At 43.4% G+C, this 13470-nt stretch overlaps 2 protein-coding genes across 14 annotated transcripts in view; one reads left to right on the top strand and one right to left on the bottom strand.

Annotated features, from left to right (window-relative positions):
* Nucleotides 1–6853, bottom strand: part of METTL11B (methyltransferase like 11B) — a 32744-nt gene extending 25891 nt beyond the window's left edge. For 5 of the 9 annotated variants that reach the window (XM_039385088.1, XM_027715469.2, XM_039385087.1 and 2 more), the window contains exons 1-2: nt 6637–6853; nt 4520–4596 (exon numbers count right to left, since the gene is read on the bottom strand). In XM_039385088.1, coding sequence (XP_039241022.1) covers nt 4520–4572 — 53 coding nt within the window. In that variant the 5' untranslated portion in view covers nt 4573–4596; nt 6637–6853. Of the gene's footprint in view, nt 1–4519; nt 4597–4789; nt 4800–6636 lie in introns of those variants that run through there. The other 4 variants (XM_027715477.2, XM_027715497.2, XM_039385086.1 and 1 more) reach the window with 2 other exon arrangements.
* Nucleotides 6854–6992: 139 nt separating this feature from the next.
* Nucleotides 6993–13470, top strand: part of KIFAP3 (kinesin associated protein 3) — a 66386-nt gene continuing 59908 nt past the window's right edge. For 3 of the 5 annotated variants that reach the window (XM_027715565.2, XM_039385078.1, XM_039385077.1), the window contains exons 1-3: nt 6993–7110; nt 11772–11903; nt 13096–13250. In XM_027715565.2, the coding sequence (XP_027571366.1) occupies nt 7079–7110; nt 11772–11903; nt 13096–13250 (319 nt within the window). In that variant the 5' untranslated portion in view covers nt 6993–7078. The remainder of the gene's footprint in view (nt 7111–11771; nt 11904–13095; nt 13251–13470) is intronic. The other 2 variants (XM_027715557.2, XM_027715551.2) reach the window with 1 other exon arrangement.

The raw sequence follows: 13470 nt of genomic DNA, 5'->3' as shown, positions 1-13470 counted from the left end.
CTTTTGGAACCAAAAAAATAATCAAGACATGAAAAGTTCGAGATGGTTAAGTGTTTTCTCCAGAGGCTGGGGATTAGGAGTCTGGGCAAGTAGCAGAGGAGGGAAATAAAAAAAAAAAAAGTAAAATAAAGGAAGAAACTCTTAAGTGACCTGACAAGGGAAACTTAAATCTTATTTTTAAGAGGTTAGGTTTGTACTAAGGCTTGAAAAATTAAATCCACAGCTGTCTCTAGAGGACTATATCTCACTAAGAAAGCTTCAAGTAAGTTTATCATGTATCCAACACCTAGACATTGGACCTCAGGGACCACTAGGATAATATTTCCTCTGGATTAGCAAGAAAGCTAGCAAGTGACATTTGTATGAGACTAACTTTAAGTTTAAGGGGTTTTCTTATTATGATAAATGAAGAATGAGCATACTGGGAAGGAAAGCTCTTACAGTTTGTAAATCTACTTCATCCCCACTATTTATTTAAAAATGCACTGTTATCTCCTAAATTAGTTTTATTTGGTGACATCAGTAATTTGATGGTTTTATGTTTGTCATCCTCCCAGTGAGGATCAATGTGTTCTTTATAAGCAATATTTTTAATCTCATAATCCCCTTTATGAGAAATGCTTTTAATTTCAGAGACCATGAGCACTGGCACTGAGACAATATATATGAAAAAAAATCAAGAATGAAACTATAGGAAACACAGGATGGATCTGGCACAATTATAGTGCTTTCCTTCTTCTGGGATTCTTCACTACTAGCCAATAAAGCCCAGGATATGTTGGAATGCTACTAATTAACTCACCTCTTGCCACGACAACTGATATGCCCCTGGGTTCCAGGGAAATCTTGTGAACCATATGAGAAGCAGTACTTAGCCAGAGCTGGGTGAACTAAGGACAACTTTATTATGTTAACTTTGAAATCTGAAATCCAGTAGCAAATCGAGTTTTGTACAAGATAAAACTCGGACATCTACACAAACGCCAATGTCAGAGTTCCACAAGATAAAGCACTTTTTATTTATATATTCCACTCTTTCTGGGTCTTTGTAAAATACACTGGTGTAGGAAGAGACCACAGGTCCCCCCCCCCAGTAAAATGCCTCCAATCTGTGGATGTAATGTAGCATTACCCTGTTCTGCCCACAAAGCACAACAGTGACTACGGTGTTTTCCAGTCCTATGGAAAATCCTGAGTTCCATACCTGTGTGTCTGTACAGATGCACATGTAGGAGTTGTAATGAAGAAAAAGCATACACAGCAAAATTAAATGGGGAAAGTGAAAAAAGGGGAATTGCTTAAACTGCTTACAGATGGTAACTAAATTAGTTGAAAGCTAAGGATTGTTTTTGCAACACACAGCTCAACAGCACTGTAAAACTTCCATTATTGTAACCCAGAAGCTCCTGAGAACTAGTAATTACCAGAGCTGAACTCCTGGGCCCTCGTATTTTCCTACCCATGGGCCAGCTAGATCAGCCTCCAAGTCTTCCTTCCCCCAGTGCCTTCCAGACTCCTGGAAAGTACAGCTGGGAGGGTGAAGAAAGGTCCCCTTCCACCTCTCAGGTCTCCTGCCCCATACAACTGATTTTGAACAATATCCCCATCCCCTTCAGACACAATCTCTTCCCCATGCCCCATACACTCTCCTGCCATTCCTTCACTGGGTTGCACAGCCAGCAATCCCTCTGCCTGTTCCTGTGCTGGGACACTAGGACAACACCTGGAACACACTGCTCCAGAGTCAGGCTGTCTGCAGGTCACATCCAGTCTTGTCAGGGATAACTTGGAAAGCTCCTCAGGAAAAGGTATCTTGCCTGATAATCCACCCAGAACTGATGGCCTAGGTGGAGTAGGAGGTGGGGTGCAGGCAGCAAGGAAGCACAGCCTTAAAGTTTTGCTCACTGTGAGGGAAATCCACTGCCCCCATGATGAGCCCTCACTCCCTGCATCCATCTTGTCATCTGCTCCCAGCTGACTGGCACATAAGTCACATTTTCTCTGTTATGCACATTTTTCCAGTTTCCACCCCAGACATGTTGCCTCAGTTAGCTCTGGGAAGACCAAGCAGGGTGAAGGGGTAAGTGCACCAAATCAAACAGAAGTACAGCCTCTGCTTGGGTTCCCAACGAGTCTAAACCTGACTTATCATCCCCCCCTTCCACAATGTAAATAAAGCAAATTAGCATTAGAACAGAACCTGTGAAAGAATTTACTGTACATTCATCCACATTCTCTTTCTTAAACTCCTGATGTAAAGACTGGTAATAATGGAGAAGCATCAACTCGTAAATCCTAAGGTTATTCCACGTGTTAAGTGCTATCCCACTAAAATTTTATGCTTGATTTCATCCAGCTTAAATGCCTCTCCTTGTTTCTCATTCTGCTACATTTCTTGTGTGCTTTGGTTAAAAGTGGAAACAAAGACACAAATGCTGCAGCCTGCAAGAGGAGCAGGATTTGCACCGATATGAAGAACAAGGCTAGCATTGTTCAGGATAGTTCAAAAATGTAATGAAAACTATTTTGGTCATAAAATGTTGTGCAAAATCTTCTTTTTTTTTAAAGGAAACAGCCACTATCTAGAATATTTAGAATAAATTATTGAGAAACAAAAATTTCCCTTTTTAATCTGTTTGAAATTACTAACTTGTTGTAAGTCAAATGTCACCTCAGTGACACCACTTCAGCTGAAGTACTCATTTCTAACTCTCCCTTGGCTTTTTCTTGACAAAAACTGAAAAAAGGCAATCATTTTTGTGCAAAGTAGAAAGAATTTGATGATCACATGCAGAATCCTTTTCTTTTGAAGGGGAGAGATGAGGAAGGGGAGGAATTCCTGATTTATGATCAAATATAGACTTGTTCAAGTGTAAAGGAGACCCCTCCTTGAAAACACTTAAGCTGGTGCTTAACTTTATTACTGTGGCAAAATTAGGCATGTGCTTGAGTGGTTGCAGAGTCAGAACCATAAAATGTCATAGCCTTTATAGCTACAAGTCTGGTTTCTGCCTGCTGCATCTAATAAACATTAAGAGGTGAAATTCTGTCCCTACTGGGGTCAATGGTAAAACTCTGATTGCCTTCAGCAGAATCAGGATTTTGCACAAGAACTCTCCAGCATTGTCACCAGGGTCACAAGATGGTATAAGCAGAGAGAGCCCATCTGCTCGCTCTTGTATGGACACTTTTATATTTAATCTTTTCAGGTTGTTTTTGCCAGAAAATGAGCAGAAATGAAATGTGCAGATTCTGGTGTACCATACATACTGAACATACACACGCAGAACATGCTGATGGCTGTATGCGGCACTTAAGTGGTGGACTTGGCAGTGTTAGGTTTGCTGTTGGACTTGATGATCTTAAAGGTCTTTTCCTACCTAAATGATTCTGTGATTCTGTGAAAATATACAACATGTTGTTCTGTGTTCCTCCCAGTAAAATTCCCTCTCATAGGTTTGATCCTTTAAGGGAAAAAAAGGTAATTGTAGCACCATTAGGGTATGTTTTATATTTTCCCATATTTCTTAGAGCAGCCTTGCTTGGGACACCAGTAAACTGTTTTTTTTCCTGTAAATTGCAACCCTCAAGTCAGGCACTGAAAGTCTGTGCAGATGGTTTGTTTGCCACATCCCCAGCTGCAGCTGAGTTTGGGTACTGTATTCCCGCCGTGCTCCCCACAGAGATTCCCGTTTCAATTTTTGTGAAGTCTCGTGTCCAAGGATAAAAAACGCCCCCCGGGATTTCCCAGCGCGCTCACGCGTCGGGCTGAAAACGCTCTTCTCTTGTGCACATGTCCCTGTCACTGCTGATCAAAAAGGCATTCAAGAACCACCCTGGCCTGTGCTCCAAGATTAATTTCATCCAGAAGAGTGAAGTCAGGCTTCCCCTTGGCAAATCAGATTCTGCTCTGCCTCGTCTCAGTTTTTCCTTCCAACATAAACTTTTAAGCCCAGGGTTTATTACCTCCATCCCTCAATCACTTACTGTGTGACAGCACATCAGAACAACATCATTTCCATCCCCCCCCCCCGAGCAGCACAGTCTAATCAAGTAACATGTTTCCCCGAAAGTCATCCTCTCAGATTGCTGTACTTTATTTTAGCTAATAAAGGGCCTTAAGGAGTTTTATGCTGAGTTCATTTTACGAGGTTTAGAAAAGTATCCCACGTTCACTATTTTTCCCTTCAAAACCACCCAATTCTTTTTTTCCTGAGAGCCGGGATGGAGAGATTACAAATCTCAGGGTTGCTTTGATTTCTTAATTCCACAAGACAGAGATTAGTCTATCACACTTTAACAATTCCATTTGCTACAGAAAACCAGTGTTGGCTATTTTGTTGGAATTTTGTTTTCACTGTGATCACAGTAAAAGCAATCAGACCCAATGCATTTTCAACATGCAGTCTTGTTATACATCAAAGGCTCATTGAAGAACAATGAAAACTTCAAAATCAGCGTTAGCATCAGTACTTTTCAGTCATAAGAGAACAAATGGGAAGAAATAAAACCAAGTTACCATGAGACAGTAGTGGTGGGTGTTGTTTCGGTGTCACAGCGTATTCTGTCCATCTGGTTAAGAACATCTGTCTGCACCTCAACCAAAAAGAAAAATAAATCTCAATTTTTTGCAGAAAAGGGTGCTTTGTCATTGACATTAAAAAGGGTCTTCACTTTTTTAATGAAAATGAAGAATAGAAATGTTGTTAGTATTTTCATCTACACTTACTCTACTGTATATTTAAATTGAGAATACTCCACAGTTGTCTTTCCTCCTGCTCTTACTCACCTGCTCCACTCCTCTCACCCAACTTCCTCTACTGTTCTCTTCCTATTCTGCTCTTCTCTGCAACTCCCATTCTTTTCCACCCTTCTTTATATTCATTCACTAAAATAAAATATTTTCTTTTACCTGACTCCAGAACAGTATTTCTTACAACTGTTCTAAGAAAAAAAAACCACTCCCAAAATACCCAAACAAAACTAAAAAGGAGAGGCACAGAAATCCTGCACGTTCCATCTTCTCTTTGCAACTCAATCTCTTTCTGCCTCAAATACCACCCTCTCTTTTTTTCTCCTCACATATACTTCTAACATGCAGGTGAGGGGATCTCCAGTGTCCCATCCCACAAACCTCATCACACTATAAGGAAAGGGATGTAAGAAATCGTGCAAAGCAGCATCAGCAGCTCAGGGCGAAGCTGTAGAACAAGACCTGAGGCAGCATTTGTCCTACAATTTAATTTTAAAAGAACCCACCATGCAGTACATGGTTTTTGGTGTTTATGTCATGTGGTTTTCTAAACCCAGCATCAACGGGTTGTCACCGACTGACAGAATTATCTGCTCTTGGCAGTGCTGGTGGCTCAGTCACTGAAGTGTTTCACTTGGACTCTTGTCAGGCTGAGACAGGCTCTGCCGTCCTTCCAGGCCCTGACAAACAGCCAAGTTTAGCCCAAAAACATCGTAGCACACCTCACTGCAAGCAATGTTCATTTTCTCATATTTTTCAGGTCTCACATTCTTTTGTATCCTTCTCATCTTGTCATTTTTGACCTGCGTTCCATAGGTGTCTAAAACTATTTCCATTCGCAGGCACATGTGAGCAGATAATTAAGATAAATTCTCAGCGAAATAAATGGAGATTGCCAGGTACCTAGTACTCAGGAAATATCAGACTATTTATAAAGCTTCAAAGTTTAATGTTTGGCTTATGCTTATCTGGAGAGCTGCTGAAACTACTGAAGAATTATCGCTCTGATCAGGTAGTTATATATATTTTCTTTTTTTCTTTATGACAGTCATTAATAGAAAATATTACTGTGATAAAAAGTAGAATAAGGACAGTAACAGAGGTGTTACGTTCTAGGAATGTTTTGTAAATGCACTGCTCTGAGGTAGCACTTTATATTTCACAGGGAACTATCTTTTTCCATTTTCTGTTCAAACAAAGGCAGGGCACGCTCCGGATACCGCAAAATATTTTATTCTGCTTGGTTACAGATTATGAAATATAAAGTTTTTAGTCTTCCAGAGGATCAGTAGATATTAAGTATTGATTCTTAATACTTTGCCACAATTCTTGGTTTTCTATAATTTTATAAATGTTAATATTTCTATAATATTAATTTAATATTAATGAATATAAATATGTATCAGCGAAGGAAGACATACGTGCCAAGAAAACAACACAGAGACAATGAGGAAGGATCCCTCACAACAAAAACAACACACTGATTAACTGAAAGCCCATTTCATAACTTGTCGGGAAAAGCCAGTGATGCACGTCAATTTCAAAATAATAAACATTAAATAAATAAATAAATAAACAAGAAAACAGAATGAAGGAGGGCTGTTACGAAAGCGCCGTGCAGGGCCAGGATTTGGAGCTGGATGATCCCTGTGGGGTCCCTTCCAATTCAGCATATTCTGTGATTCTGTGCCGCCTTTCACCAGCAGCGATAAACCCCAAATCCTGGAAAACTTAAAATGCTCCAAGACCACATGCCCTCACCCAGTACGAAAACCGGCTCATAAACTGCATATATATAATTTAAGAACAAAACAATGGCAACAGCCTCGAGATTACATTTGTGAGGGGAAACGGCTCATCCGGGAGAAAGGTCACCGACCCACCTGCCTCCGTGTAACCCGAGCTCGGGTCAGGTCCTACTCTCGGCCAGGTCTCTACCAGCTTGAACGACAGCTGATCATATTGACGCTCAGAAATTCAACGTCTCGAGTTTAGAAACTTAACTCTTGTGCATATTTTGGGGGAAAACAGCCCCTTCCGTTCACCTCGCGTCGCCCGCAAAGAACAGAGCCCCTGAGGGGGGGGGGGCTGTGCCTCCCCCGCGCCTGCAGGGGGCGCTAACGTGGGAGGAGAGGAGGCGAGGGGGAGCGGCGCGCGTGCGCGCGGGGCCGCCGGCGCGTGCTCAGAGCGCGCGCGCGCGCGCCGGACTGGGGCGGGGCGGGGCGGGGCGGGGCTCGCGCTCTCCCTGGTAACGAGCACCGCGCGCGGGGCCGCGCCCTGCCCGGGCCGCCCCCCACGGCCCCTGACGGCCCCCGCACCGCCGCCATGCAGGGCGAGGACGCCCGCTACCTCAAGAGGTAACCGCGGAGGGTGGGCGCGGCGTGCGGCCCGTCGTGCTGGGGTGGGGTGGGAAGGGGGTCGTGGGGCTCGGGTGGTGCTGGGAGAGGGCGGTGCATGGTGCGGGTACGGGGTGGGAGGTGGTGGGGTGGGAGGTGGTGGGGTGGGAGACGCAGGTGCTGCAGGGTGTTGCGAGGGGGCGGATGGGAGCTTGTGGTTGGGGGAGTACAAGGGAGCCGAGGGCGTGGGACTGAAGGTGTTTTAGCCTGTGCCGGGGGGTGAGTGGGGCGTGGTGGGTTGGGGGGCAAGAAGGGGCTGTGGGGGGGTGATGGCGTGTGGGGCTGAGGCTTTTTGGTGGGGGCTGAGTGAGGGGTTGGGCTGCGGGCAGGTGATGGGGTGTGTGGCAGAGGTGTTGCTGATGGTACTGGGGTCTGGCTTGGAGAATGGATGGGAGGTTATGGGTGAGGAGGTGAGTACGGAGTGCGTTTTGAGAGGGGAGGTCATGAGGTGGGTGGAGGGTACTGGGGGTGAAGAGTGGCTGGTTTAGAAACTGGCTGGAGGTTGTGGTGTGAGGCGTAAGGTGTTCGGCTTGGGAACGGGAGATAGATTTGTTTAGGCGGCCCCCCCTTAGCCTGCCCCAGAGCGGTGGGCAGGAGACTTGGGTGAGGACTGGGAGGTTGGGTTAGGGATGAGTGAAGTTTATGAAGTGAGTGTAGGAGGAGTGGTGAGACGGGTCCTGGTTCAGGGAAGGTGGTAGTTTGAAGGGATGCTCTGGTTTGAGGAAGGCTGTGGTGGCATTTTATGCTGTACATTTGGGGTGTACTGAGGTGGCAGCAAGTCGGGAGGAGAATAGATGCTATTAGGAGATGAGTGGGGAGGGTTTGTGGGTATTAAGGGTTGGGATGGGGCAGGTGGCTGATTGGGGGGTCAGGGGTGGGATAACAGGCAGTAAGGCCAGGTTCAGGGAGCAGCTGGGAGAGATTAACTGATTTGGAGGAGATGTTAGAGCATGCCGTGGCAGATTGGGAGGGAGAGGTAATAGGATGGGATGAACAGAATAGTTTGGGAATTAGGATGGAACTGAGAGATAGCTATGGTATATAAAGTGTATGATCTGGGTTTGATGCTAAAGATGTGATGAATGAATGGTGCCTTTATCTGTCTATTTGGCAGTGAGACCAGTCAGCCTAAATAACAGGGCCTGAGCTGGTAGCTGTTAGATCTCTGTCAGTTGTATCAGAGCAAAAGTGAATAAATCCCAGAAGATGCCAGACCATGTAGGCCTCTGTTCAGACGTGATATGTGAACAGTGTCACTTCCTGTGGTCATGCAGGTGATTTTCATCACATCTTGAATCCTGTGGAGTTCCTGGCCTTCTCTTTTTTTTGACACTTCCTTTCCAGTTCTTAGTATTTGCAGAAGTTGCTGTTTAAGCTGTCTAGGTTTTGCTTTTTTTCCCCCCATAAGGCACATATTAAGATACATAATTAGAAACGGTGTGGGGGGAAAAAACCTCTTGATAATCTTTGAATGTTAGTTCTGTCATTTGTTTGCCGTAATGAGGAAAAATCAAATGTCCACCTTTAATTAAGTAAGATGTAACTTTAGAGTAGTGCCTGTTTTTAGCCTTGCATGTTCAGTTTGTACCATCTTTTGTGATTTTGGAGGAATCTTTGTTTTGTAGTCATCCCTGCAACAAGTGTAGTTTTCTCTCTTTTCTGGGAGCACAAACCAAAAAATATCTGCTGTGACTGGGCTGGTGTGCAAGTCTGGTACTCCTCTGATCCCTATTTCCCTTTGTCATCCTCCATGAGCACTCCCTCTCCCACCAAGTCTGACTTGCTGGGATTTGTTACTGCATTTTCAGCGTTACCCACGTGTGCAATTTGTCCCACTTTAATTCGGATAGTTTGGGGTTGCTTTTTCCCTCTGAAGGAATTAGTTAATAAAGGATATTAACCCTTGATCTTTGATTCTGTGAGCTCAGCTAACCCAGCTTTTGTCTGTAGAAAAGGCCTTTCTCTTTTAAACCTTGAACAGAACTGGGTTCTTGTTGACAAAGCAAGCAGTGAAGTGAAAGGATGGGCTGATATGCATGAGAGCTCCCTGGTGCAGTGCTGCTTCTACCAGTTATAGTAATGTCTGCATTTTTAAATGTTTTATGAAGTGACTTACAGACTTAGGATGTGCAAAAAAATCAGTAAAGTAAATGTTTGTTGATTTGAGGGTGGAGGAGGGGTTGTTTCTATAAATAAAGATATTTTTTTGTGATGCTGACAGTCTGAATGGGGTGTTTTCCAAATGACAAACAACTTCAGTGGCTGGGTAGTATATTTTAGTGTAGGTCCTCAAGCATTTCACAAGGTAAGATTTTTTGGAGAGGGAACTTGAGTGTGTATTGATTTGTGACTTCGTTAGCTCAGAAACAGCTCGAGCAGCGAGGGTGTTTGTCAGTGGGAGAGGGCAGAAAATCTCTGCAGCTGTAAGTTCTTCAGCTTATCCATCTGTCCCTCTTAAGGAAAAAATTAAATATGGGAAATGCTAAAACCGTTTAAGCAGTCTTAGGCTAAGGCTCTGCTCCTTGCTAAGCTCATCAGTGGTTTACTGGTGCCAAAAAGAGAAGGTTTCACTCCTTCCTCTTTATCATAGATAAGAAATATTATTCCTTTTCTGTAAAGCACGGTCACACATTGAAAAACTTCTGCCCAAAACATGAAGAGTTTCCTGTTGGATTGCTGGAATTGTCTGAAAGGGTTTGACAAGCCCTCATGCTGAACCCCAAGGTGACTCTCAGGAGCAGGGGAATCATGGGAAGATCTAATCCTTTTGGGAATGATGAGCTGTTAGTTCAGCTTATTTCTTGTAAAACTCTACCAGGCTCCTTCAGGCCCACTTATTCTTTACCCATCCTTTCCTTTATATCTGTAAATATTGCTAAGCTGTCACTTACCAGAGGTTTGACTGTCAGGAGTGGTTGCAGTTGTGATCTCCTGGTAGGTCTGAATATATCAGAAATATATTTTGGAGTGTGGAGTGAGAGCTGGATTCTTTTGAAATGAATTTGCTGTAAGTTTTCTGCCATGCAAGTTTGGACCTCATGAAAACAGAGAGCATACTGTAATGAAGCATCTGCTTCAAGGTGCTGTCAAAGGGAAAAAAATCAGTTCTTCAAAATATCTCAGGTCATAATGGAGTTCTGCTGCAATCTCGTGGAAGATGCTGCTCTTTAGCAGTGAGATATATTTGTTTACCCTGTAGCTTTATGTCCTTGCAGTTGAACTGGACATTTCCCACAGCAGACCTTTCTGTGGTTTGTGAGGTTTTTGGGCAGCTGTATCTCAAGACAAAGGTATTTTTTTGCAGTTGTCTTCTGCACAAGGGAAGGTGGCCTCCTTAGTAGCTGGGTAGATGGAGACACATTTCAAACATTTTCTGATGAGAGTGGTTACCCTGCAGGCTGCATCTGGATTTGCTAACATTTCCAGCTCTTTGAGGTTGAAGTAGTTTTCCCTGATCTAATTGACCCAATTCCATAGTTAGCTGCTGTCTCATTTGTGCCATAGCCCGCTGCTGTCCCATGGATGCTGATAAAACTGCGGGTGAAACCACCTGTAATTCTGTTTATTGACATGCTCTGTCTAAAAACCCCAAAACCCCAAAGCAAACAAACACCCCCCCCCACCACTCCAAAAACCAAACCTGCATTTTAGAGGTGTTTTTAATCTGCAGTGTTTTAGCAGCCTGGTTTATGGGGTGACTGAACAGGCTGGATTGGCAATACCGAGTGGAAAAGGGACAAGTATCAGTGTTACCACCAAAGAAGAGATTTGTAACTGTATTCTCTGGATGTGCTTCTGCCATTGCTTGAATCCAGGAACGATGTGTATCTTTATGGCCTGTTGTCCATGCCCTGTCCTCAGGGCTCTTCTATCTCTGTGTGGCTGGCATAAAGAGTTGCTGGCATAAAGGAGGAGAGAGCAGGACAGACCCTTTTGGCATTGACATACCCATCCATATCCTGGAGAATACTTTTTCAAGATGTCTGTAGCTATAGAAGGGCAGGCAGATGTGCTTGATTTATACTGGTTGATGGCAGCTGTTGATCTTGTATTCAAGCCTGGCAAAGACACAAGGAGGTGAAGAACAGGAGCAAAAAGGTTTGTGCTTCAGGAGAGAACAGTTAATTTGAAATTTGAATTGTTTGTAATTCAATCTTGGTAGATTTTAAACTGTTAAGAGTTAGCCAAGAGAGTGACAAAAAAATCTGTTTTTAAATGACTGCACTAAATCAATGCCATTAGACAAAGATTTGTCAATACTGACAAGGTCATGGGGAATCCACTGGGAAATTCATCTCCTCGATGAAATCCATTTTTTTTCCTCACTGTAGTTCCTTAACAGAGCTGAGCAACATGAAACAGGTTAAACCTTTGATTTCTTTTCTTAACTTCATTTCTGTGACTGAGGCTTGACCAGTGACTTGGATGTGTCTGTATGCACTAGAGGCAGTATGCCCTGCCACCAGGCTTTGGTACTGCGGTGTGAAAGGAAATACAGTGGAAGGAGAGCAGGGCTTGAGTTTAGTGTCTGAATAGAACAGGAGACAGGTCATTGTTATTGATTTCTGGTGTGTTTTCTGAGCTTTTCATTTAAACTAATCCTCTTTTTTTCTTTATGGCAGGAAGGTGAAAGGAGGCAACATAGATGTGCACCCATCTGAGAAAGCCCTCATTGTCCACTATGAAGTGGAAGCAACAATTCTGGGAGAGTTGGGAGACCCCATGCTGGGGGAACGCAAGGAATGCCAGAAAATGTAAGGTCATAGCAAGATCTGATAGTTTTTTCTGGCTTTCACAGTTATGGATTCAATAACTCAAAACTATCAACCGCCTCTAAGAAATAGTAGGTTTTAATCTTGATAAAACTTAGTGCTGGGTTTCAGAGCCAGAAAGTAACATGTGCCTGGGAAGGTTAACATCTGAAACACATGTTGTACACTAGTTTTCATCCATGTATTTTAAGGTGTTTTGTAAAGAAAAGGGATTACTCCCATTTTACATGATCGGCACTTGAGATAGAGAAAAAGTGAAGTGATTCCTGCTCAAATGATAGTTCCTGTTGGAGCAAGTAATACTGTTGAACTTCCTGCCAGCCTTATGCTGCAGCTGTTTGCTCTCCTGTTGTTTTGATCTGCCTCCCCACTAATGAATTCACTACAGTAGCTGCATTTTATTTTTGCCTGGTGTTTTCAGAGCAGTAAAACGTTTACTATGCAAAAAGCCCAGAGAATTATCATAACTTGTTTCCAAGCTGCAAGTTTGGACCTTTTCTAGAATCATGGAATCATTAAGGTTGGACAAGACCTTGTGTGAGTGCACAGAAGAAGAATAATTGAAGAAAAAAAGAGAATCCTTAAGTTGTCTCAAATTCTTAAAGCTACTGGAAGTGTTGATCTGTTTTCAGAGGGATCAGCATAACTTGCACCTGTGATGTGGTGGAATTCCATTTTTGATCCATCCTATTGTTAGTGCCCACAGAGATTTCTTACTGCTCATTGCTTGTGGACCTGGGTGCAGCTCTGCCAGAGCTATGGGAGCCTCCAGGCACTGCAAAGGAACTTTCCTGTGCAGTCAACACCCAGAACTGTTTCTCATTTTGGACTTGTTTTTGTGTGCAGTACTCCTTTGTGGTCCTGTGCACTGTTTTTGGGTATATTGCAAATCAGTTACTGTCTTTAGTGTCTGTTTAGAGATGGTTGTAAGGGATCTGTTCAGACAGCTGCATTTAATGTTGCAGCTTGAAGGCTGATGGACAGTTATGCTCTGTCAAATCTGTTTGGCAGTTAGGTGCCATTTGGAGTTCAGAGAGCCACCACTTAGACAGGCACAGGCATCAGGTGTATCAGGATCCTTTCTGCTTCAAGAAATTCATGGCTGTATAAACATAATCAAAGAACTGAAGATAAGTCTCTTTTCAGTTTTTAATTTTTTTTGTCTGTGTTGCAGCATTCGGCTGAAGAGTCTTAATGCAAATACAGACATTGGTTCCCTGGCTCGAAAGGTGGTTGAAGAGTGCAAGCTCATTCACCCCTCCAAACTTGGGGAGGTAGAACAGCTCCTGTACTACCTGCAGAACCGCAGAGATGCCTCAGCAGGAAAAGGTAAATAACACAGGCACAAAGTAGCCTGGGGCTGGGGTGCTTCAGCCTTGAACAACTACTGGGTGGGGTTTTTCTGACTGAGATCCTGACTTGCTTGATGTTTGAGTTCTCTGGAGACAATGACAGTGAGGAAGATGTATAGTTTTATCACACTTGGAAAAATTACCATCTTGGAATGAGATTTGAGGAAATGATCTTTTTAACAATGAAAGTTTACTGT

Source organism: Pipra filicauda, unplaced genomic scaffold (genome assembly GCF_003945595.2).
Source record: "Pipra filicauda isolate LSUMZ 115617 unplaced genomic scaffold, ASM394559v2 scaffold392_size659746_pilon, whole genome shotgun sequence".
NCBI lineage: Eukaryota > Metazoa > Chordata > Aves > Passeriformes > Pipridae > Pipra > Pipra filicauda.
Note: the sequence above shows the minus strand (reverse complement) of the source record. Positions and strands in the feature narration are given on the sequence as shown.